Below are 26,689 nucleotides of genomic sequence, written 5' to 3' on the forward strand. Positions count from 1 at the left end.
AAGAATTATTCAAGTTACTTAATTCATTTTAAAACAGAACAAATTAATCCACATCATTATAAAGCCGCTTCGCTAGAACTTCAATTCAAAATTCAAGTAGCAGAACAATTAGTAGAGACGTCGATAAAACTTAGAGTTTATTAAATATTTAAAAAACATAATTTATTCCACTTAATCGTATTTGTAGTAAGCCGTTTAGTAAAGACGCGGCGAGCTTAAGGATTAACATACAACAGGTTGCAAGCTGCAGCGGATCGGATAAAGCCTCCAGTCGAGGTTTGCACGGCAGGCGGCGCGCGCGCATCTACTTACCTTGTTCAGATCCCATCGACACTCGTCGAAGTATTGTTCGAGAGTGACATCTCTTTCGACTCATGTGACTTTCAATGTGGACGTAATCATGTATAAATCTAAAGTGTTAAAAAAATGTAATCCAAAATGAAGAAGCTAATAATATTTACAGTGTTACTGCTAATTTGTGCTACTGATGCAGATTTTGTAATAAATGGAAAAGTTAAAAAACGAAACACAATTATAAAAATTAACGATAACATACACTCGAAGTGCTACAATAATACCGTATTTAGAAACAATGAAACATTGAAACGGGTCGTGCTAGATTCTAAATATATATTTACGGGGAAAATTTCAAATGCGCAGAAACGGAAACGAGGTAAAATAAAGAGTAATGTATTTAAGGTATTCGTTAGGAGAGTTTTGAAAGGTGATGTGGATTTATTAAGTGAAATGTTATATTTCGAAACTAGAACATTGAATTCGTCGAATCGTGCGTACATATTTGCGGAGAGTAGGTCACAAAAGCAAAGCTGCGTCGGCGCAAGTCAAGGTTGGGCGGCGTTGTTGTTCAGTAAGGGAGAATTTTCTTCGCCCCTGAAACTTCTGGTGGATCCTATTCCATCAAACTTAGATATTGTCAGACGAGTGAAAGCAGTTATAAAAGGTAAGAGATAATATTTGAGTTAAATTCATATTGATATCCATAACTGTCCGCAAGGAGTTAAAAATACAAAATAACAAAACCTTCACTGCTTTTTTCTTGTACCAACGGTAAAAAATACAATACTTAGTAAACACGATACCATCTTAAAATATTCATGTAACGCATTATGCTAAGATTCATAAAAGAAAATACACACATTCAGAAAAAGTATAATACATAATGCAGTATGCTAAATATATTATTGTTGTATTTTTATGTAAACAACCAACGGTAAGTGCCTTCTATAGTTTCATATGCGTGTAGGTAGGCAGAGAAAAGCATGCGTGTGTTTGATGTGATCTCTGTGACGTACCGCCGGCATTTTATCTCAAAGATGATTATCGGGTGTGAATTGGTGGTTCCGAAGGTGGACTGCTGTAAAACCACGGAGTTATAATATTCAAACTCTCGGAGAAGGCACAGATTTTATTTAATTTTATTTTCTCGATCATTAAAACATTCTAATTTGTTGCTCGTAAAGTCATAAAATCGTTTATCACTAAATAACTTTGGCGCCATAATATAAATTCCGTTCTAATATAGCTAGTCCGATTCATTCTAGCGTTAATTTACTAATTTCGTTTAACAAATTTAAGTATGTTCTTCTTTTTTATTATTCTTAGAAGGAATAGATATAAATTATTATATTTATATATAATTATGGTTAAAACATTCTGCATATATAAATCATAACTTCTTCGGCGAGTCCAAATGCTAAGATCATTCGTTTTTTCACGTTCTAGCTAAATTATGAACATAAAGTTCCGCTCCTTGGTCAGAAATGTATTCGTAGAAGCAGGCCGTGGGCGGAGGCGTCTCGTACCGTGAGAAAACAGACCCCAAATTGTACGATTGTGCTTTTAAAAGGCGCTGGAAAACGAACATCGTATTATTCGATCAATCCACGAACATCCTTCGCTTTTGTTTTATGGTTTCACACTCCTTAAATCGTAATTGACGGACTGCCTGGCTGTCTTGTTTGACGCTTGAGGTGTTGAGAAATAAATTACCCGACTCTTTACAAATAAACATTAAATAAAAATGAATCGTTAGTCGGCCTTTAATGTTCCCTTAATGGTTTGATACGGTTTCCAAATAAAAGAATCATTTTGTTTACTCTATAAAAGCAAGCTAATGTCGAACACAATGATAGTCTCAATATCACCTCTGTAGTAGATAAAACATTGGTAGATAATTTATTATAATGAAGACAAAGTCGGCGGTGGTTGATAAAAACAAACATTCGTCCTCCGGAACAAGGGCCCGATCCTGCGGGATATGTCGCAGCGCCCCGGGCACGATCAAGTTTATCGGGACCACCGACGACGCCTAGGGCCGCTTCCCAGACCTCGACAAATTTATTGACACTCTTTCAATTAAATCTATTGTTGCGGTGAACGGACACAGCGGTCATAACAGAATAAAACACGATAACTCGCCGTGTGTATCCGTAATGTGTTCCCATATCGAGCGTGTACCGCTCCGGCCGCAGTAAAAGGAGATTTATTAAAACTATTTGGAAACTGATTCGATCGAAACCGAACGATTTGACATTTAGATAAAGAGTAAAATTTATTTTTCCCTCGGATACGCCGCTCCGACGGAGTGACAATGGAATAAAAGGTTATAAAATGCGGCGGTTGCGGCTCGCCCACGTCCCGCGGGTGTTGTCGTGTGTTCGTACACGGCGGTGCATATCGCGCTGCGGCGCGGATGAGCCGCTGCCACACTGGCAGATAAAATGCGACCACTGCGTTATTACTACTACTCGCAAGCACGTGTAAATTTCTATGTGAGAACAGGGCAGATAAGCTCGCGTGGGCGCAGTGAAATTCACGGCGCCAGACGGCAGGCAGTGTTGCGGCCCCATGCGTCGCCATGCCGTGTCCACCGCGCCGCGAACTTCACGCATTTTTGTGTAAATAACACGATCAACCGTTAGTCGCTCAACAATTAGCGTCAGAAATTGTAGCGTGTTTATTTTTCATCGCATAAATTACATTGAGTTTATAAATGGCTGATTAATTTTAAAAAAGATTTGAAGCTACAACATTATTAATAATGGCGAATTAATCATAGTATAATCAGCTATGAAACGAAGGATCACAAGTTCTTCGGTCGATGCTCGTATTCAGATATATTTTATTGTAAGAATTCAAATATTTCTTTTGGGGCTGGCTCTTTGGTAATAACCGCATTCTTGCACTTCCCGTTTTTTCACGATAAAGAAATATCCTAATATAAAAGTCGGCTGCGAGTGGCTATGAGGCATATAAATCCTTTAATATAAAATATTTATCGCGTCCAGGGGGTAAGAAGTAAGAACGGCATTTATGACAAGTCGCATGACGACTATCGACCATCGTAATTAGCGGGCTCACTTCACTCCGCCGCGCCGCGCCGCCTTGATTCGGCACTCCACGGTCATTACTTATGTGTGCATTGGAATTTGGACATCGGTGTTGTTTTGAAATCAAACTTTTTTGTTTCCACTGACAGTATAATTTCTTCACTGTAATATTAATTTATTTCTTTTAAGAATGTTACACTTCTCTTTTAAAATAAGATTGTAGGTATTGTCGTATAGTATTGCAAGTAAGCCAATGCATGATATTTTATAATTATCCTTTTTTGTTAAACATATACTTTTTTTATATAGAGGTTACAAAAAGAAGCCCATTTCCTAACATCGCCTACCATCCATGGTTTTGTTTTTTATTGTGTTGTAATACAAAAATATACTAGGATTTTTGATTAGTTCTTTTATTAATATTTTTTATAATATATAGTGATATGTTGCAATATATTCAAAGGGGTTTCTTTACATTATTACATGAAATGATTTATGAAGATTTTAAAATTTGGTAAGCTATTTGTGGTTCCCGTATGTTATAATAACAATGCAGTAGTGATAAAAATCTAGATTTTACAGATAAACAAAAGCTTCAGTATTGTTATGTTAATGTTTATCAGAAAATAATTATTTTTTTTTACTCGGTGTTTCATAACATTAATATTTTGTTGTGTTCGAAACCGTAAAAATAAATTGCTAGACCTTATACTTTTGACAGAAAGGCAGTTCTCAAAACTATTAATCTATGATAGGAAATAAACGTAGGCCAATATTAGTCGTAAACGCCTACGCTGTTTAAAACTCCGTTCTATTGTTATAAAGGGAAACTTCACATCAAAGAAAGAAATGATAATAAAATAATAAACACGTACGGTTAAAATAAATAACATTGAATGTTTAAAAGCCTTTTATTGTTTCGTATGCATTGGGGTAGATCAGTTAGGTCGAGATAATCTTCTTAGAGAACGTGACATGAGAATGGGTCATTTTTTGCTGACGCATTGTTTTGGGAGACGAAATAGCTACGTGACACTTGCTTGAGATTCTCTTGTTACCCACGACTTATGATATAGATTGGTCTTCGATAAAAGTGAATCTAACACACGAAATAATAAATATTGCGACATATTCGCTACAAAATATATTGTAATACGTTATTAACAACATCCTAATGCCTATTACGGAAAACCCATATGTGATTTCTATTGTCAATACCGACGTGATATATTGGAAATAAAAAAGCGTTTCGAAAGGTCAGAGACCATAACCATGCATAGTAAGCATCTGTTTGTATTTGTAACATAAAATATATCTGTATTGGATTACGTATACAAACGAGAGCCTTTTATTTCTCAAAACGGAGTTCAACAATGCTGTAAAATTTACATTACACACAGTACTCTTGGGGGATGCTATTTGCTTGCTTTTAGCTGAATAGAATATTATGAATGTAAACATCATGACATGAATTTCAACTTAACGATGGCCGGCGTTTCCCTACATCCTATACTTTAATAATAACTCAATAATATCAGCCCTGTATTATATACTTGCCCACTGCTGAGCACGGGTCTCCTCTACTACTGAGAGGGATTAGGCCTTAGTCCACCACGATGGTCTAGTGCGGATTGGTAGACTTCATACACCTTCGAAATTCCTATAGAGAACTTCTCAGATGTGCAGGTTTTCTCAGGATCTTTTTTTTTCACCGTTAAACTCCTATACTTTACTATGCTATAATTAAATGTTTAGTGTGAATAAAACCTAAGTTTTTCGGTCTGATATTAAACGGCAAATATAACAAACATCAAACTCGGTTCAGTATGTTAAGAGGTGCCTCGATTTACATATACCCATTGTATCCAGCCGAGTTACCATAAAATTTAACAACAGTTGACTTCACATGTCCTGTGAGCACCCAAGATGCTACTTTACGACGATCCACAAGACCAAGTAAAGGTTATAGCTATAATTCAGTTTTATGAAACCCCTTTCAGGTAACAAAGTGTATTCGGAAAGTTCTCACATAAGTTACATTAGGCAGGAATATTATCTTATAAATAACGTTATAACTATTATTGAAGGATCCGACACCTCTAAATTCAACGCTAAATGATTTTTTCCCGCCTCCATTTTAATTATTTGGCCTCTTCATGATTTTCAATGAGGCAATAATAAAAAATCATGATTATTGTGTACGTTATGAGGCATAAGTTGTTTAATTTGAACGACAAATATCTTGATTGGGTTTTATTTTTAAATGCGAGTTGGAAGTAATTAAGGACATCTTTATAAGCAGTCGGTAATCAAAACTGTCTGAGAATTGCACTTGTACTTAACGAAGGCTATAAAATTTAATTTCTCAATTCACAAGTAGGTTAAAATCATAAATAGTCCGAACGTCCTCGACCAGCGAGATTTTGGGTTGTATCAAAACAATTGTTGGGGAGTCGGCGATCCTGAGGTAACACCGCCTCCATTTAACTTGGACTAATATTTCGCTTTCAAAGTAGCTGCGGGTTTTATCTCTACAAATTTTATTTGTCTTCGTTAAGAGATGTTATAACGCAATGAGAAATTCTTAACAAAGGCTTTATGACTTCAATAACGAAATTTATGACATTGCGGTTGGTACGTGTTAAAAGTATATCAACCTGACAGCCTTAGGTAATAATAAAATTAAACCTTCTATAAATGGCGCTCAATACACTCACTCAACGTTTAAGCGCGGCGACTTAAGAGCTGTTTGACAGGTGTTATGAATATTTTTATATTCCTATACATTTCTGGACTTGTAGTTGTGATAGATAGCAATGGAATATCATTGTTTATTTTTTATTTGTTGTCGAATTATCATTCGTATGTTTTGTATATTTACTTCTTGACAGGATCAATATGAAGATATACTCTCTTTTTTATCGCGGTAGGGGTAGGTAGAGGCGTAATTTGTGCCAATTTACTCTTTGTGTATTCTGTCCCAAGTTGTGATACGGAGCGAGCCATATCGGGCACAAATTCATTAGAAAAGCTCAATGTTATTTTGCCCGACCTGAGATCGAACCTGAGACCACAAATAGAATAAGACAAACATCTGATAGAAAAATATTTTTGGTAGGATTTACTGCATATATTTCACTAGTTAAAGGATTCATTTGATAATTAAATTACAGTATATTAATGTGTATAATTCGGATATTTTTTCGTATATTATATTCAATAACTGTATAATTAATATACATTTACACTTTAATACTATGTAAAGAAAAAGAAACTAAGTGATTAATACAGCAAATTATCGACTTAATATATTTCAAATCATCCACTCAATGGTTTCGTGCCATACCTAAAAACCTTTCGTAGAATTATTACTCAGCTTATTTATTATACATACCGTGTTAAGTTTGACGCTTTAATAATGCCACTGGGATTATAAATAAATAAAATGGTATTTAATATAACATGCAGTAGAGTTTATATCGCATGAATGTGTAGTAATACCCGATATGCATAGCTTGAAATGAAGAATAGAAATGTGAATCATTTAAATTTCCTGCAGAATTAAAATAACGAACTACTTACCATAGTAACAATAAAATTACAGAAACTTACCAGTTTTAATAACTTAAATCGAGTGTTTAAAGTTAAGCAGGGAATTATATACCTTCCATGATGTAAGTGTTCTTTTAACCGTTTTACTTTCAAACAAGATGGCAGAGCGAAGGGGACGCGGTGGTCGTAAAGCGGCCTTACTGCACGGGGTGTTGCTGTCATAAAAGCGAACCGACTCCGCCGACGGCACTCGCTTAAAGAAAACTTCCATTTGAATTGAAACGCTTGTGTAACTACCCTACTATCTTCCTGCTTAACTGGATATTCTGATATTGGACAATGTTGATGAAATTGAACTAAGAATTTGATAATAAATTGTTGACCATCGATATATATATATGTACTACGTACTAGATTTGGCGTTCCGATCATTCACCGTGTTTAACTGAATTGACCTGCAATCCATTAAAACTGACTTTAGTATGGTCAATATTGACAGCTTGTGGTTATGTACGGAGTGGCGCTCATGACGTAAGAACTCGAGTCTAAGTCTAAAACTGGATTTGAATAAAAATATTAGTCAAATAAGTAAAATTATTTGTTGTTCAAGTGAATAAATAGGTTATAACGGTGACGTTTTGGTTGCCATTTTACTACAAATTTTGAGCAAATAGAATATATGGGCGTTCGTGTCTATAGAATATACGTCAATGTTGTTAACATTATATTTTCAAATTAAATATACAATGTTTCAAGAATGATTTATGAGACTACAATTAGTTTGAGTATGAAATATAAAATGACTTAATAAGCTCGTGGAGTTATCTTGTCGCCTTTGCGCTAGCTTGTTACTTGACATTGTGACATAAATGATCGATTACAAATGTTGTTTTAAATAATCTATTCTTTTTTGTAGACTAAGGTCGGTAAATGAGTGAGTGAGTCACCTGATGGTATAATCCGCTAGTTATGCAAACACTGTCGTGTTCTGTTTGAAGGATGTTGTAGCTAATATCATCGATGTGTATTATATGATTAATATTCAATATCTCAGGGTGACATTGCTTCTTAATTCAAAGTTCGGATGGTTTTATTGTTCCCCCTTTTCGTGTCCTGGTCCTGTCGCTTACCATCGGTTCGATTGTCTCGTCATTTCGTCATACAAAATTGCTAAGAAATACCTAAATACCTGAGGAATCTTGGCTGCATTATCAATATAGACTTGAGTAGTCTTTTTAAATGACGTCTATGTACTATCTACAACGTTCCATACCAGGAACCAAAACATATTTATGTTAATATGTTTAAAAACAAATAATGTTGACTTCTGTTTACTTCAAGCAATGCTGAGGTCATATCATTTCAATATTGATACGACGTTACCAACGACTAAGATAGTTTACTTTATGGAAATAGTAATGTGAGCACTCACTTTCCTTTAGATCCTTTTAACGTATTCTATTTGTATAAAAATACACCATAAGTTTGTCTGTTGTATATGTTTTCGGTTTTCTAAAACAAATGATAGTTATAATGTCGATAATATGTAAAAAAATGAAATACTCTAATATTAGTTCTTTCAAATAAAATTATGGTCATCTTAAAGAGTTAATTAACTTGCAAAAATAAAAAGATAAATTTATAATACGATTCCAATTTGTTTAAATATTTCTGTTTATTTTTTAATAGTGACTACCACTGCCGTGTCATTTTATTTTAAATCTGTCATTGCCGTTTATCCCTTCATTGTATAAGTGGCAAGCCAGGGCCCGCAGCGAAGGGGCACATTGATATGGAATGCCCTAACTTATGTCACTTATTTTAAGACTTATAATTTAAAAAAATATTTCTTATGTTCACGCGAATGTTAGACATTGAATTTTTTTTTTTTTTGATTTATCGCGGTATTTATATTATTATTTTCCCCCGACGTTTCGAAGACTTTGCAGCCTTCCTGGTCACGGGGCAGTCTCATACGAATGTTTTATTTCAACTTATAATTTAGATAAGCGATTACAAAACTGAAGCTGTATTCGAAATATATAGTAGCGTATATGAACAACTTGACTCAAGGTGATGAGCGTAGTGAAATGGTACTCCACGCTTGGTAACTCGCACAATTGCTCTTGCCACTGTCTATGGAAAAGGCAAGCGATTTGCTCGTCTCTTTATTTTATTTTATTAAAAACAAATACTAAAAATACGAATTATATTTACATATTATGTCATCGAATTGTATTCCAGTTGCGGCATTTTGCTTGGTACAAGCCCGCTTCGACTCGTGTAAATTCCTCTCAAGGACATGTCTTTGCTCGAGGTAGGGCACTTGTCTTGTACCTGGATGATCACTATACACATGATGAAAACTGGTTATACTTTCATTTACGAGTAGTACGATGAGTTTAAGTCTTTTATTGTAAACCAATGTATATTGAGTATGTGTTTAAATACTATCAAACCTCTACTATTTTCTTAATTTGTTTTTAGTTCATTATCAAATGACTTGTTAGTTATAATATTAATATAGTATTAATAACAAAATAATCGATTATTTTGTTGAAGTAAGAGGTGAAAAAATAGAAGTTACGTAAAATTATTATGATTTATTAAAAATAATTTCTTGACCCTTTCCATTCAATAAACACGATATAGCAAGAATAATCGGTATTGCTGTACCTATTCGTTGATGGACTGTTCAATATTTACACGCGATAAAAGTACCAAGATATTTTTGTCTTCAGATGGGATCCCAAATTGTTTACTAACGACATCTTTTTATTTTGTTTCTTCACCGCATAAATCTTCCAGCATTATTTCGTGTTCACTTATTTATACAGGGGGTACGCGATTCTGAATCATATTCTGTAGCACATAAAGTTCGTAGGTTGTTATTAAAGTTATAAAGATTCGTGCGCAGGTAGGATTCGACCGACATTCCAAACCTTTGTTAGAGATGACTGTCTCATGCCCACACATTTCCGGATACAGTACAAATAAATAGTAACTGTTTCGTCAATTACATTAATGTTATTGTGCTTCTAAGTAGATTGAACGATATTTTGGTCTAATACGAATATTTGGGCTTGTGATTAGCTAAATTAATATAACAGAATGTTCAAGGATATCGGATATAAAATATGATATAAGAATACTGTAGTTGTGTGGCTTCTATTGATTCCGTTGAATGGGTTTCCTCTTTGTACTATATTGGAAGTCAGCCTGCCCGCTGTGGACTTATCGTAAGTCGCAACCCCAAAAATCTCTTCAGCCGTGCGGTTATCTCTTTCATAAGAATGTGTGCCAGTAACTGAATATTTTTCTAATATTTAGGAAATGGCATTTTTATATATTTTATGGTTTTACTCGTTCAGTTGATTAAAGTTCTTGTATTGTATATTGTTCTGAAGTAATGGTTAAATTATTAAATAATTACCTGTATTTTGCTTATAATTACTATACCTTCGTTGGTAGTTTGTTATAAGGTAAAGGAAGTCTTGACGGCTGATCCAATTTTTACATCTTCATAAAATCATTTCATGAAAACATATAAAGAAAATCTTTGCATGTTGTCATACTTAACATGTTAAGAAATTTGAGAATAAAATAAATAATAAAAAATTTGATGTTTGTTGCGTTACAACATAAAAAAACAGGAATGGCGGGCCTTGTTAGAAACTGGGATTTTTTCGGTCACACTACCTTATATGTTTTTATTGGTTTTAAAGATTTATTTATTTTTTTATGGTTATAAATTATGATTGTAATTACTGTAAAATGTTATGCATGCGAAAGTCACACAGATTAGAGGATAATACTTCTTTATCTGTTTTTGTTGTCACGCAGATTTGTTGGAGTTCTGTCACGCAATTATAGTCTGTAAGACATTGCAATTTGCAGTCAATGCTGTTTATCATAACATTTAACGCCTGTCTCAGGGTAACAATGCAGGGTAACAGTGCAGTGCTTCATAATTCCAAATTCCCGTAGATACTTTTATAAATATTTTTCGGATTTTATTGCGGTATTTTATATTATTCCCGATGTTTAATAAGTCCCCCTTCCCCCCGACGATCATGAAAATAATAATATAAAAAACCGTGATAAAACTAAAAAACGTTTTATTCGATCACTAACATCCGCGTAAACATAAGCAATCACTATTCATAGCCAACAATGTTACTTATCAACAATTGATTTCCGCTTCTTGTATGGACATAAATAAGTATTATAATCGTGGTATATATCACCGAAAGTATTTAAAACTACAATGAATGGTTATCGATTAATCAGTTTTCGTCTAATGGCCGTTTAAAAGTTAACCACCGCTGTATCCGTAGGTGGGTAATTAATGTTTTTAACTGTCAACACGAGACAACTGTAATGACGTTAATCATTAATCAAAAATGATTTGTATTGTCTTTACTTGTTCGGTAAAAAAGGGGTAAGATGAATCACTGAGAGCTACCGGAACAATTTTTTGTTTATAAGAATGGTTCAGTATATTATAGCTATTTTGAATATTATAGTTAAAATCTAAGATGTTTTTATTACATTGATACGTTGTCCGAGCTCAATACAGGCAAGACGAAAGCAAGGTAATAGGGGACCGTCCTGTGTTTGAATTTGTACATTGTAGTATATGTAACGGTTATTAATACGAAAAAGAAACCCTCCTGCGAAAACTGCATTAAAATTGGTTAAAAAATGAGCCAGTAATCTATATTTCACATATTACTATGTGCCGAAGTGGGCGGGAAGTGGGGATATCGCTTCATCCCTTTCTTTCGCACGTGTCGTAATGCCCGATGACGTCACACGTGGATATTGCGCCCCTTTTCTGTTTCTTGTTACTTACCCCTTCTACCGAAATTGAAAGACTTATAACTTGTAGATTTTTTACCGGATTTAAATAATTCTTTCTGTGTTATAATTTATATAACGTAAATATTTAATAGTAATAAAGAACAAAAATGAGTCCGGTCCCCTATTGCCCGACATTCACTTAGTCAACCTCCAACCTCTGTTGCGGCTAGTCGGCGTACTAACTAAGTGTATTTTAATAAATAAAATACCTTCCTGTGTTTCTAGATGATGTACAAATAATAATCCAACTTTGAACGAAAAAAAAGTTTCATTTCATACGTTAGTAATAAGTATACACTATTTAACTTATTTTTTAACTAATAAATACATTTTATTCGACTGTCATGGCGACGGGGTGGTCAACGCTCGGGCCCATTCGGGCACACGCGGGCCCACTCGGGCCGTATTAATGCGAGCCGCTAGGGCTGTAACTATAAGTAAATACTGCGCTGTTTTTATGTGCAATTTTGTTAGTGTATGACGCCTCTATTTGTAAAACGTCATTGGTTAAAATGTTTTAAATGATGTTTATCTCGATAGTATGTAATGTATGTACAGTCAGCAACAGAAGTCGTTGAACATAATTTGTTTCCAATATTTCCTAATCATTATCATTTACCATAAGTTACTGATTACATTAAATTCAAAATAACTTGTCATAATTTATTTTTGTGCTGACTTAAGAATGTAATTTTATTAATTTAAGAATATTTGGTATTTTGTGATAACAACCTATAGCCATTCCAGGAAATCGGACGATAAATTAATAATATTTTGCTGAAAGTAAAAAAAAATGGTAGTAGGCGCACTTGCCTACGGAAATGGGGTAAGTGCGCCTGTGTCAAAAAACCGCCAATATGAAACATTATAAAGAAAACACTCATTTTAGTCCATAGAGAAATAAGTTTTACTCGCATTGCTCTTGGATAATTTTTAATCACTCAATATTATAACAAACTATGGCTGTCAAATTAAATTCGGGGTAAGTGCGCCATATATATGTAAGTCAGGGCTTCAAACATTTTAGATTTTTTTTTGCTATATAAGATTTTTGCTATATTAGAGTTTTATGTGCGGATATGTTGGAATAAAAAAATGGTAGCCCTAATATTAAATCCATTTTATTTCTAAAAACTAAAAAAAACTTACAAAAATGTAGGAATTAACAATTTTGAATGCGTTAAAACACAATTACTTAGAATTTGGCCTTATGACATTTGATATGTTTTAGCTGCATTATAGCCAGATAACGTGCCTGATCGAACACTTGCAACCTATTCACGTAAAGTTGCTCTAGACCAAGGTATTTCATTTTTTCTTTTGTAAAAACGAATTAACTAATACGCCCTTTTATTTAAGTCGGATCAAAACAAAATACCTTGTGTACAAAAAATTCTGATGTTAAGTATAACATTTTAATAATAATAATTCATATTAGTAAAACTTATTCTCAAAAAAGGTTGGTTATATATGCATCAGGGGCAAGTGCGCCATACGACTATTAACGGTGGCACACTTGCCCTACTCGACAATTTTTAGGTAAATTTTTTCGGATTGCTAAAAAATCCTTTATTTTAGTATATATAAATAAAATACAGGCAGGAAGTTAAAATAAAAGGTTTAAACTATGTATTCACCTTACTGGTTTACATAAATATGTTAAATATCTTGAAATATTTGATGTTATCTTTCACGGGGTCATATCTGTTTACAGGTCTAAATGACACTTAAAATAAAATGGCAAATAAATCGTATTAAAATGAACATAGCCATTTATGTTTTTTAGTGGAACTGTATTTCAGTTAGTAGCATAGATATAAGATTGCGGTAATTGTATAACATCAATAGTTTTAGATTTTTTTAGGGCAGATGCACTTACCCCGTCGGCGCACTTGCCCCACCTGATCTAAGCTTTTTTCCTATTCATTAAATTGAACCCATCAAGCTTCAATACACCCATCTCGCGAAACGCAGCGCACCGCGTTTTTTACTATCAAAACATTGCCGAATTAATACAACAGTTCAGAATATCAATTAAATTGTTATTTTATAACATATTAGCTTTGGCTCGCTGCTCCGCCCGCGTGAAAAAGTTTTTCAAGGTCAAAAGTCATGCTATATATTTACCCGGGATAGAAAGTAGCCTATAGCACTCAGGAGTAATGTAGCTTTCTATTAGTGAAATATTTTCAAAATAAGTTAAGTAGTTCCTGAGTTTAGCGCATTCAAACAAACAAATTCTTCAGGTTAATATAATAGTACATATTGAAGTTAATAACCAGAATTATATATTTTTTAAGTATGGGCAAAACATCATAATATATTAGAAAGTAATATTATAACATTAATAGGAATAGGTTAGTTACATTGTAAACATCCTATTTTATAGAGCACTGGCCGGTTTAAGAAACAAATGTGTAAATTCAAAATTATTCTGGCAGGAGATTCTCTTCGAAGGATTCAACGTAAACGTCAGTTTCTTTTTCATGTTTTTTTCAGCCAATCCTTTACTTTGGTGTCCATATTGAAATGATAACCTTAATCTGTACTCTTCTTTGGTAAGTCATTTATGGTCCGTTTCAGTGTTCAGGTGTTTTGTAAATTAGTATCTGTTCATCGACTTTTGTTGCTGATCGTACCATTTAAAATATTTTGTAAATATCGAGCGTGGCGTAAATCTGACAAGGTGTCTTTAGATAAGCGATAAGTAGATATACCCTACAAATCAATTTCTTAAACGTTTTTAGAAAATCTCATTTTGAAATTAACTCATAATATGGCTATTATTATTTATTATTATTATTATTATTTATTTTAACTATTTATTGTACACCAAATCATATAGAAAAGTAAATATACAAGAGATAATGAATAAACAGAAAGATAAGTTATAGGTATATTGAGCCACAGCCAGTTTTTACATAACTCAGTTAGTCATTATTGGCGTAAATTAAATATTATAATTTATATACCATAAATTAAAAACGATATGCTTTAAACCTATTTTATGAATAAGTACAAATCTCGATATATATCTTCCTACCGTGTTATGTGATGCCCTCTTTTATCTATGTCCTTCGAAAATTTGACATAAGATATTATTAATGAAATGGGTTTTAACGGTTGGCTGTCGAGATAATTTTACTAATGTACCAAGATAAGGTTTAGAAAGCTTAATATTTTATGTTCCGTTATAGGTACCTAGTAATAAGGTAGCCAAGTAAGCACGATATTTTGATATTTTATGAATATGTAGATGTAATTTGTAGTATATATCAGAATATTACATTTTATTGCCAGAGAGCGAACATAGATGATGTAATAATATTATGTTTGTTTTAATTAATACCTATTTGTTAACTACGAATTGATTTGTAAAATAATTGTAATTTTTTCATATTTTAGGCATCATTTAAAATATTGGCGAATAATTCATCGAATATCTTGACGAATAAATATTATTATGAATAACGAAAACTCCCGAATACGCTGTTTACACACTCACATAACTATTCGTCTGTATTCGACGAGTATCTAAATAAGAGACCAGAAAACACAAGCTCATTACCATAAATGGCTATAAATAAAACGTATTTTTTTTTAAATCTAAGAGCGTACATTCTGAATACTATAAATTTGTAAATAAATAGAAGACGCAATACTGACTTGCGACAACGTTCGTGATCGCAATCCGTTGAAGACGGCTCGCCCGACACGCCACGAGTAACACCCACTATGATTTATTTGTAACAATGCTGCGGGGGCACTGATGTATTGTTACGCGGCCGTGATGTAACAAAGCTTTACTAATTGTTTTTTCCTCTATTGTTGCAGGTACGTTAATGTCTCCAAGGGCAGGTAATAATAAAAAAAACATGTCTGAATTATCTGCTTTACTTATGGCAATTAGTATATTATGCTAACCGTTAAAATAAAGTTATATAAACATGTTTGTGCAGCAAACTGAATCTACCCATTCCAACTAGTTGTTTAGTCTAGAGTCTTCACTTAGTAAATAATATACAAGTTGAAAGCAACCTGGGTTGGCTTTCGCCAAGTTCTGTTTACGCACGTCGACTTGTTGACAGTGGCGCCTGCACCGCGGGCCTACCGGAGTGCGTGACGTTTGCGCAAATATGACAGGTTTTAGAGAAATCAAAATTTGAAGAGAAACCTCGTTGGCCCGTATTGCTTTGCATATTTAATCTGTGGCTCGAATTTTGTAAAGTTGTGTTCCGTTTGCTTTACTATCGTACGGTTGTTTCGAAAACTTAAATCATGTTGTCATTAGACGCTTTTGTAAAAATATGTTTAAATAATCAAAATTTGATGAAATATATTTTAAAAGCCAATGTTTTTTTAAATGATTTTGATGTAGGTAGTTACATGATTTCTATATATCTATATTCTATATATCTATATGTGTTGTAGAAATCAACATCTGAAGTAATATTTAAATTCAGCTGGGCCGATGTAGTTACTGTATCTAAATATACTTTATATTACATTACTAGAATCAATATGAGACTATTAAAATCGTATTTGCCAGAAGGCATCTATAGTGTAAACGTTTACACCTACAATGTAATAACACTAAATACATTTTCCGCCTTATTGGATAACACACTTGACTGCTTTAATCTGTGTTAACCTTATAAGAAGTACTGTTACGTAAATATATACATTTGTTAAATAAATTGGTGTACGTAGGCTCTAAGTAAAGCTCGTATACTGATTGGAGATTGACTTTGTTCAATTATGTATGGAAAATAGTTGACATTTCTACTTAGGAGCGGCAATAGATTTATGTACTGGCTATCTAACGTCAATAAATATTTCAATTAGCGAAGCATTTCTGCAGCCAATTAGTTCTACGACTTAACATTCTTCTGCAATCACGGTAACGTTCTCGAATGAATCTGTCACTTATTTAAATACGATTTAAATTAGTAATAATTCTTAATTAAAATTCAAAGGAACATAGAATTTGCGTACACTATTGTACTATTTGCTGGAACATGCTTCGAAGATAATTAGCTCTCCAGAGAGTTGAGGAACGAGAGCAAATAAAAACTTCACTATGGAATTATTATTTATTTACGTAGATTCTCTTTTATTATGCTGAATAGTTATTTAATTTTTAATTTTAATATATATTTTTTCTAAACGCGGGCATTAATTATATTTTATTAATTAATCAACAAGTACAAAGAGCGTACTTATTATAATGATAAATGATTGATAATTGATAGACGCCGTTTAAAAGGCCGAAATTAGTTCTAGCATATCAAAATCCCAGAGAGCCGTATTAATTCCAGCCAGCGGAATATCGCTTAATGCCCGCTCTGTTCTCATTGCATTTTAGTTAAGCCCATTAAAGTATAATAAGAAGAGACTCGAACAAAAACTATTATCAAATACTCGTATAGCTGTTCCAAGTTGTCAAGTCTCTTTCGGAACAGTAAGTTTGTAATGCACTGAAACGTGCGCATGTTGGCTCTACAGTCGAAACCCAACTATGCTTAATATGTAAGCAATGCCCTACAATTGAGTACATTTGGTATATTTAACGCTTGTCGAATTAGAGTCCGTCAATAATATTTTCTATTATTTACATGGGTTATTAGTTTTACCTATGCTAAACAACGTTAATATAATAATCTATATTTGATATAACCTTATATTAGGTAATAAAACAACCCTGCAAAATATTTACTGCCCGAACGCTTTATAGGATTACAATCAGCATACAGTATTTATAATACTATGAAAACGTAGGGCAGGCAGAAGTGCAACGAGTTCACCCACATTTTGCCAACGGTGTATCCATCCCACGATGCGATAGGGTACCAACTTATCGCCATAACGGGCATTAGCCCTATCTAAGAATATATTTAGTACGAAGCATACAGAAAATATTAGTGTACCGAGACTTGATTGAGTTGAAGACTTTTTTATGGCACAATCCTCAATAGATAGACATCTACGACTCTAAATGCATTATAAACATGCTGTAATCCTTAGAGGAAGAAAATAGAGATTAGAGAAGCGGTATTTGGCCTTCCGATTTTTTTTATTCGGCCACAGAAAGTGATACCACTGCATTTAATGGCGAGTGAATTAGGGTCTAGATAGTGTCTACTGACGACAGATCTTCACCCCTCACTAGTCGATACAATTATGGCGACCTATTTGAACATCATACGTACACTTCTACCTAACCAATAGTCGTAAATGGGGATTGTAAGGAAGTCAATAAAAAAAGTCATGATCATGAAACCCTAAGTTAAACTGATCATTTGGATGCATTCGGCGTAAAGTAATACAAATCATTGCCATCGCGAATTCCGGGCTTTACACTGCCTATATTCCAATATCGATTTGTTAAATGACATCAATAAAATTTTATAAGTATCTGAAGAGAACATTGGAAGTAATTTTGGGTTATGAGGATATATCTATACTAAAAAGCTATGGAGAAACCGTTTTGTTATTTTTTTAAGCGCTTATCTCCGACAATGGTCTGATTTGTTAATTATATTAGTAGCTTTAAATTAGTTCTTCGATTTGACAGAGTTTACGTCGCACAGTTTTATGAATATTTATTTTAAATCACTTTTAAAACGCGGTTATGGTAACTTTTTTGGCTTTAGTTACATTATGTACTTTAAACAATTCACCTACTTGCTAGGTATTAAGTAATTATAATTTATACAAATAATGTTTATCACGGACCGGGAAAGAGTTTACTGAAGTGATCAATTGCGCTTATAATACGAACATGACCTTTTCGCAAATTGTGTCAATGTCGGCAACGCGGAAATCGCGACATTTACGAAAATACATAATTGGAGGACCGGACCGGCTACGGTAGGGACTTGCTGTTTTTTTATCCTGTTACTACCCTCATTACGGTGGATTACATTATAAGTACCTAGTATAGTTGAGATATAATGCCGATTTATGAGATGTCGCGTAGTCAAAGATGTTGACGAAAAGTTTGTGCAGTGAATTAGCAACCACGTGGATGAATAAATAGCGAATAATTTACTAATAGAGGCGTAAAAACGTATTTTTTTTTTTTTTTAATATTATCTTATAATTCATGTAAATATCGCGAGCCACTTTAATTATGGACATCTTCAACCATTTACCTCATAGAGAGAACAAGGCTCACATATTCCTAATTTTATTTATAGCTACACTAATATTCATAGTAATAACTCCGCACCGTTCTCTTTCAAACGCAAACCCATCCATGAAAGTAATGGAGTTATAAATGACACGGCAATGTTCCTGCGTAGAATGTTTTGCACAAAAGCGTAATTAAGCTAAATGTGTATTTGTAATTTCTCACGTCGTGAAATTAGTTAAGCTAGTTTATTGGCTTTAGAGCTATTAAGTTAAGCGGTAGGCGCCAGATGAGTAATTTAACGTGGAATTGAAAGTACCCGGGGGAGAGCAAAAATATTATTTTAATTTCGTTTAAACTGGTTTCGGTTTTACATATACGAACAATAACATGTTAAATATTACAAAATGAACATCATTATATAGAATTATGTTAATATATCATTCCATACAAGGATTAATGTCTGCGGAATTATGAACCTTAATTTATTGCTTAAGGGACCGCGTCCGGTAATGACAGGCCATGCTTCTTTCTTGACTTTGCTGTCAATTGTATTAAAATTTTATAGCGTATTGCATTAATAATTATAAGTTTTTAGTTTTAAGGCTTCGTGTGCAATGCACAGTTAATCACCGGCTATTCGGGTTCGCAGCTCGCCACGGGTTCGCCCACGCGGCTAGCGCGCCGGCGCCAATGCCAGACAATCGCGGCTGGTGCTCTCCACTTCGGACTTCAGATTAAATACGGATTATTTTTTTAATTAAATGGTATTAATCATTGTTAATTGTAGTGAAATAGTTCATTACCATTAGAATACTTTTTTTGTATGGAATCTAAACGTTGTACTTTTATATTGTAGTAGGTTTCATCACGCGTTTTATTTTCGTCGATTTATATAATTCTGTTCTACATACTTCTGATCATTATAAAGTACGCGAGTAAGATAGCCTTACCTACTTGTAGGCGGATTACAAGAAGGGTATGGTCACCCCTTTATGTTTATAAATAGAATATTTCTTATTTATTTATTCTATTATTAGCAAGTTTATTTTTAACATAATAGAAAATCGTTTTGTATGTCTGTCGGATGGGCTACTGATTTGTGTATTCTTATCATGTAGCAGCAGTTCGGAAGTATAGCTACGGTCGGGTTTAGAGAACATAATAGCCAGTAGGTATAATAAAATCTTGAGGTGAGAAGCGTATTCAATGCCAATACTTTGTAATACAAAGTTCTGGGTGGCTGCTGTCTGCGTGAGACACTTACAGCCTGGAGAGCGACCTGCACGTCCCGTCATTCATTTGTATAATAAATTATCGTTTTAAATGTTTGAACGGTTGAACTATAACAACTAAAAGTAATTGTTATGAGATTACATCAGATATCAGTATATCATGAAGGAAATACAATAGTAGACCATTTAGAAGATGCGGATTGGTGTAGCTTCACTTACAAATTTATCGTTTTCCGAAGCCGTTTGTTTGTCTGTGAGACAATGGGTGATGGATGATATCATATTAAAAAATATATGTCCTGTCCTAAGACTGACAATCATAAAATAATTTTACCTACTAGATGTAAATACTCTTACTCTTTTTATCTCCAAAAGAATAAGCGGAGGTACATGTGTCCTAATTATTGCAATGATTTTTATTTATGTATTCCCATGATATGTATGATAGGGGTAAGTCTGTCGCCATATTGCCCTAAACAAGTCTGGATTACTAAAACTAACTTTAATTACATAATATTTAAGATGAATATACCTTACTATATTCCGTTGCTTAAATTTTACATAAAATACGTCTTAATAGGTTTCTGTTAGAGGAAGTTGCTTTAGTCCCTAAACGGAAGTTTCCGAACCCACAAAAGGAATTTATTATATAGCTTCGCGAATATTGCGTTTTGGTAAAGGCGACAGTAAACGTTCTAAATTACGTGTTCCGTAGTTTTGTCGAAATATAATGCTTAGCGACACTAATATAATGGAATTATTATAATATCGTAACTATTTATATTTGTAAAAGTATTGTGTAAGGGAAATCAATTTCACGGGGCATATAAAACTAGCAAATTATCTGGTTGATTTTGTAAGTAAAATCGGACAAGTGCCCGTTGGACTCGCGTCAAAAGGTTTAGTATACTTACCCACTCTTATTGGTAAGGTATTAGAACTTATATTATGTAAGTTCACACTTGACGAACAAAATTTTGCCTTTCGATCTTAAGACACGATTATTGCACCAACCGTACATTATTACTAAACTACCTTTCTATTGTTAAAAAAATGTATAAGGTTGATTTTTTAGAGTTAAAAGGAACCTAAGTCCCGTATCTGATATAAATTTCAACTCGATAGCTCTACGGCCTACGCGTATCTAAGAAGAAAGGTTTTCACAGACAGACAAACGTTCAAAAAGCAATTCCATACTATTCCTTTTGACGTACGGAATCCAATAAAATTACATAACGTTTACACAAATTCCCTTAAATAAAAGTCAGTATAAAAAACTTTCAGACGCATTAGAATAAGTGGAACGTATCAAATTATAAAACGTATAAAAATAATTCTATTTGAATTTTTACAATCGCCCCTCGGCATTATATACATATACTTCCTTATAACCTATTCTACATGTAAAATAGCAATAAATGAATCGTATCCGCCTAGACTTTAAAGGTGCAAGTCGAATGGAGGTAAAATAAACGGATCCTCATGAAGGTGAGTTACTCTAGTAAAGTCTCGCTATGGCACATTTTGTAACAATACAAATGGATTGGCTCGAGGGTTGCGCCATTTTCAAACTGAAGTGACTACTTTTGTTGTTTTTGATATTGTTAGTGAGATGCCGCAGTCCCAAATATAATTTTCTTATACATAACATACGACTTCTCTATAATTTCATATGGTAATGAACGGTAGTATTCATTACCATCAATTGTGATTGACGTTCTTATTCTACAAAAAATAATATTTATTAGGCTTACATGAGTTTTTGTATGTCATATTTTTCTTCTCCATTAATGTGATAAAATGAAAAATACCTTACAGGAATTATTTACTGGGAAGTATTTACAAATAATCTTCAAAGTGAGTTTTGTACGAATTTGTCACGTTTATGGACAACATTGTATGACAAAATAAATTACAAATATGTTTAGAAACTCTTTATTAGGTTATCCAGAGCGCGTTTTAGTTCAAGACATTACATTACATACAAGAATTTATCTTTTTTTATCAAGTACGACATTAAAATACTTATTCATTTATTTAAATTAATTAAGTTACATAATTAAACACAATGATCCTACTAGTAATATTATAAATGCGAAAGTTTGTGTGGATGGATGTATGAATGTTTGTTCCTCTTTCACGAAAAAACTACTGAACGGATTTGGATGAAACTTTACAGTAACTTTGGTTATACATCAAAATAATCCATAAGCTACAATTTATAATGATTTTGTGTAATTTGGTCATAATATCAAATAAGTCGAAAAAAAATATTCCGGAAAACCCCTTCACGCGGGTGAAGCCGCGAGCAAAAGCTAGTAATTAATAAATACAATTTGAAAACTGAATTCCCATGCTAATCATAGAGAATTAAAGGTACGCACACAAACTGTCCATAGACAATCGTCTCAATCGTGAACACAAAGCTACACCACACAAAGGTCATACCTACCGACTGTTTGTATTCATGCAATCTGGATGAGAGCCGTTATAAATTGCAAAAAGGCGAACCCCGCTTTTGAGAAAGCGATTTCTCAAAATGCTATACAATACAATACATTTCCAGGGCATTGTGTTGAGATCTGGGCGTTTCCGCGCAGTCTTTAAGGATTTCATGTCTTTTTAGACATCGAATATATTAATATCTTTATTATTTAAATGTATTACTAGGGTGTCGCGATAAAAAAATAACGTTGTTCGGTGAGCGTCTTTAGAATACCTTCAAAATACAATTATACATTTACGTTAAGGGAAAATACTTCGATTTTATTTTTGTATAAAATAGTACCTATATTTATCATAATGTTATTTACAGTTTTTTCATTCGTCGATAAACACAAGGAAAAATCTTTACTAAATGATTAAAATTTTAGTATGGAACACAATAATCGAGTTCGAACCTTAGCAATTTTAGTTAATTCAAAATATACTCATTTTTATATTATTATTATGTTGTTTTGTATAGTAAATAGGAGTCAGTACTGCTTAATTTTAATACGCAAAGATTTTGTATTTTAATAATTTATATTTTAACGACTTGCGAACAAAATACATCGCATAATCTGTCATTATCTCGAACGAACTCGCCTGGGCCCTTATTCTGTATGATAGTGTAAACGCGTAACGCGGCCGTGTCAAGTTATCTTCGAGAAATGTGCGTGGAATGGTATTCTGTAAACCAAATTTCTATAGTCCTAAATATGACGCGTTGTGTTGCGTGCTTGTTACACACTGTCAAAATAACGTGCGGGATAGAGAATAAGGCCCCTGATTGCAATAGGAAAGTAATGACTTAATACGATGTTTTCACAGTAATTGTACACCATTATTGTACTACATGTCCAAGCCGGTCATTAAACCATCATTGGCTTAACACACGACTTTACGTAGTTCTTGACATACTCGAGAGTTGTTAAAATTGCAAATGAATTTTATATCATTTTGATGTTTTATAAAATGAAAATGTTGAAAATTAGGTTCTGATTATTTAAAATTATGTTAGATGAATTATTAGTTGTAAATGTTTTGATTTCAAAAATACATTAACCAATAATATTAGTTTAAATGGCTAATAAAACAAATTAATACGTTTTGTATAGTAAAAGTTAATTTCACATATAATGTAGTTGCATTCAAACAGCCACATAATTCTAAATACGGCATCAAACTAAGAGAGAACTAACAAAATAAATAATTCTAGCCCTATCCCCGTCACTCGTCGGTACGTAGGCCGTCAAAGAGCCCTGAAGTGTACGGACTTCGGGTTTTGCCAAGGATTAGCTGCCGTTAAGTAATTAGAGTTATCAAAGTTACATCTAATGTACATAAATCTGAGATATAGTTGAGCATCTCTTACTTAATTAAGACAGTCAGTTTACCTTATCCTAGTATTGCAGCGTCAAAATGTTCGAAGTTCGAGGAGTTATCTGTAAAGTTCCGCAATCTGAGGTAGGTCGGACTGGCTTCTGCAAATAGCTGTCTAAGTAGCCCAAAACGGTGGCGCGTGCTTCTTGATACCTTTGTATAGATTTAAAAGCAAGATGGAGATCAATAGGCAAACTAAAGCTGTTTGCAGACGACTGTTTTCTTTATTGATTGTTGTTCGGCAAGGCTTTGGCCGGTTGATATTTTCAGTCGTTTTTTTTGTCTAGCAAGAATGTTGTCATTTGTGCCAAAACATTATTATTATGATTTCTCATTTTAAAATATTTATTTTATTTCTTAATTATGTGCCACTTATAATATTTAATTTAAGGAAGGTAAGTCTGGCAAACCGATGATGTTTTTGTCTAAGCTAAAAGCATCATATATATGTTACATAATATTATGTGTATTTCCTATATCATCCAACTTTATAGAAACGTTTGTTTACGGCCGTCTGCGTTCGACGTTAATAGCTCAGTTTTACCAGTACACTTGACCGGTTCATTCACGTAGCTGCAGCTGACACCAAAATAATTTTGTTTTATAGGATACTGCAGAATTTCATTTCAATACTGAAACAGCGGAGGCGGTCGAAATGAAACATTACAAACAAATGTTGCGCAAACAGAATTTTTAAAATGCAATCTTTGCGGAAGTACAAGATTAATGGCATAAACGTTTAAACGCGCGCACAATGACACTGCCAAAAATCCTCTCCACTCGCGCCGTGTGTTAGTTGTAACAAAAACCTCCCTGTGGAAAATCCCCTTCATTAACGTTGTGGAAATTAGTGAGCGTTAGTTCGGGGCGCACTCGCAAGAGAGTGGCCACATGCAAGTCATTATGCGGACGATCATTGAATTAATTAGGCGGACGTTCGGGAGCGGAAGCGGCCTCAGCCGGCGCGTGCCCGCCGCCGCCACGCCGCGCCGCGCCGCGCTGTCGCCACGCTCGCCGCGACTCGACGTCCTAGCGCCCGCGCTTCTTTCCTTACAATGGACGTGCCCCGTCACTGATGAATGAACTTTTTCAGATTTGTTGAAATATATTTTCCCTATTCACGGACGTTTTAACTTATTCATGTGAAAACTATGTAAATCTGAAATCTATTTAAATGCCACGATAAAATTTCATTCTTTTCTACGCTAGCCTTCGTCCGAGATTTCTTTTGGTTTTAAATGTCGGTAGCTTTTCAAAATATCTAGGGACACCTACTATTTCAAGTTGACTTATTGGAGTATTATGTGTATTACGAAATGGTAACAATGTATGATTTTAATTAAACATTAAGCAATATTTATACAATATTATTAATGATGATGAAGTCGGTAGTATTTTTTTGGGTTTCCTATATAGGTAATAAATGACTATAAGAGTGTTTGTGTAGACTAATCAAATTTTATGATGATTATTTTAAAACAATATTTTTAAATTCTCATTTTTCCATTCTAACGCAAATTATTGAAAACCAATACGCAAACTTGTTTATAATTGATGCATAACATTTCAGTGAATCCAATACCTGCATTTTATTGCTTTTCAATTCGCGATGAAAAATTTTCCACACGAATATCGTATGACTTATTGTATCCGCGTGCAGAAGAACTAGTTTACATTGTGCTCATATGATTTGCATCCCGATAGAATAAAAAAAAATAGTACGTACAGAAAGTACGACGAAATTGATTGTCGTGATTCACTGGCGAATTTGCATGTTACTGTAGATAAGGGTAACATTCCCTCGCTTACACGACTAGGCCGGGGTCGGTGTTACCCGACTATTACATAACTGCGGTAGATCGCGGATTTATTACAGCTAGGGCATTGCGATTGGCGACCAATCGTTACGGTTGAATTGCAGTCGCGGTTTGAGTAATAAGTGTGGAGTTTGGGTTACGTGGGGTAGGCGGACTTGGCCGTCTCGACGAGCCCGGCGAATCGAATTAGGTCGGGCGCGCGATGCTATCTTGCTTACTGCAACGCCCGCTCCGCCCTCCGATAACAGAATGTCTGCACACTAGATAGTCCGCGTTCATTTGCTTATTGCTCTCTGCTCTGATGACGACTCCTTTAATAGTCCAGGGAAACGTTTTTCCATGTTCGTGCCTTATCTAACCGCCTTTCTAATTTAAATTTAAATCGGGCTTGTTCTTTACTCGTGACGTGTTTTTCATGGTAATTTTTTATAGTGGCAATTTCAAAAGTGTTTTAAGCAACTTTAGGTTTTTGTGTGCATTCATTGTGCTACGATTAGTAAGGGTTATTCGGAGAGTTCAATTAAATATTTATGTCTTAATGTTTAGCTTAATATTCGTTTTATTTATAATCTCATGTATATTTTGAATCGTGTATGTACTCTCTGATGACAATGGCTTATTAAAATTAATTAAAATTTTTGGACAAAACATTTAAGGCGAGAGTCCTGTTAGAGTTAATTGCAGCATTAAAATTGATAAACTACTAATTAACAATTAGGTTAGCAGCGCCTAAGTACACAGTTTAATGGCTGTTCCCAAGTAAAAGTGTACCTAATTTATTTCATTACTAAAACACGCGGACCCTCCCAAGAAGCGTGAATTCATTATGAATCCTAAAAGCAAAGGTTTTCTAAGGAACACAGCGAAACTTGTTTC

At 33.8% G+C, this 26,689-nt stretch overlaps 1 protein-coding gene across 1 annotated transcript in view; it reads left to right on the top strand.

Moving 5' to 3' along the window:
• Positions 1–289: 289 nt before the first annotated feature.
• LOC115452692 (agrin) overlaps positions 290–26,689 on the top strand; it is a 99,949-nt gene continuing 73,549 nt past the window's right edge. Inside the window, exon 1 of the mRNA XM_037442679.1 lies at positions 290–961. Coding sequence (XP_037298576.1) covers positions 439–961 — 523 coding nt within the window. The 5' untranslated portion in view covers positions 290–438. The remainder of the gene's footprint in view (positions 962–26,689) is intronic.

Source organism: Manduca sexta, chromosome 25 (assembly GCF_014839805.1).
Source record: "Manduca sexta isolate Smith_Timp_Sample1 chromosome 25, JHU_Msex_v1.0, whole genome shotgun sequence".
NCBI classification, from domain to species: domain Eukaryota; kingdom Metazoa; phylum Arthropoda; class Insecta; order Lepidoptera; family Sphingidae; genus Manduca; species Manduca sexta.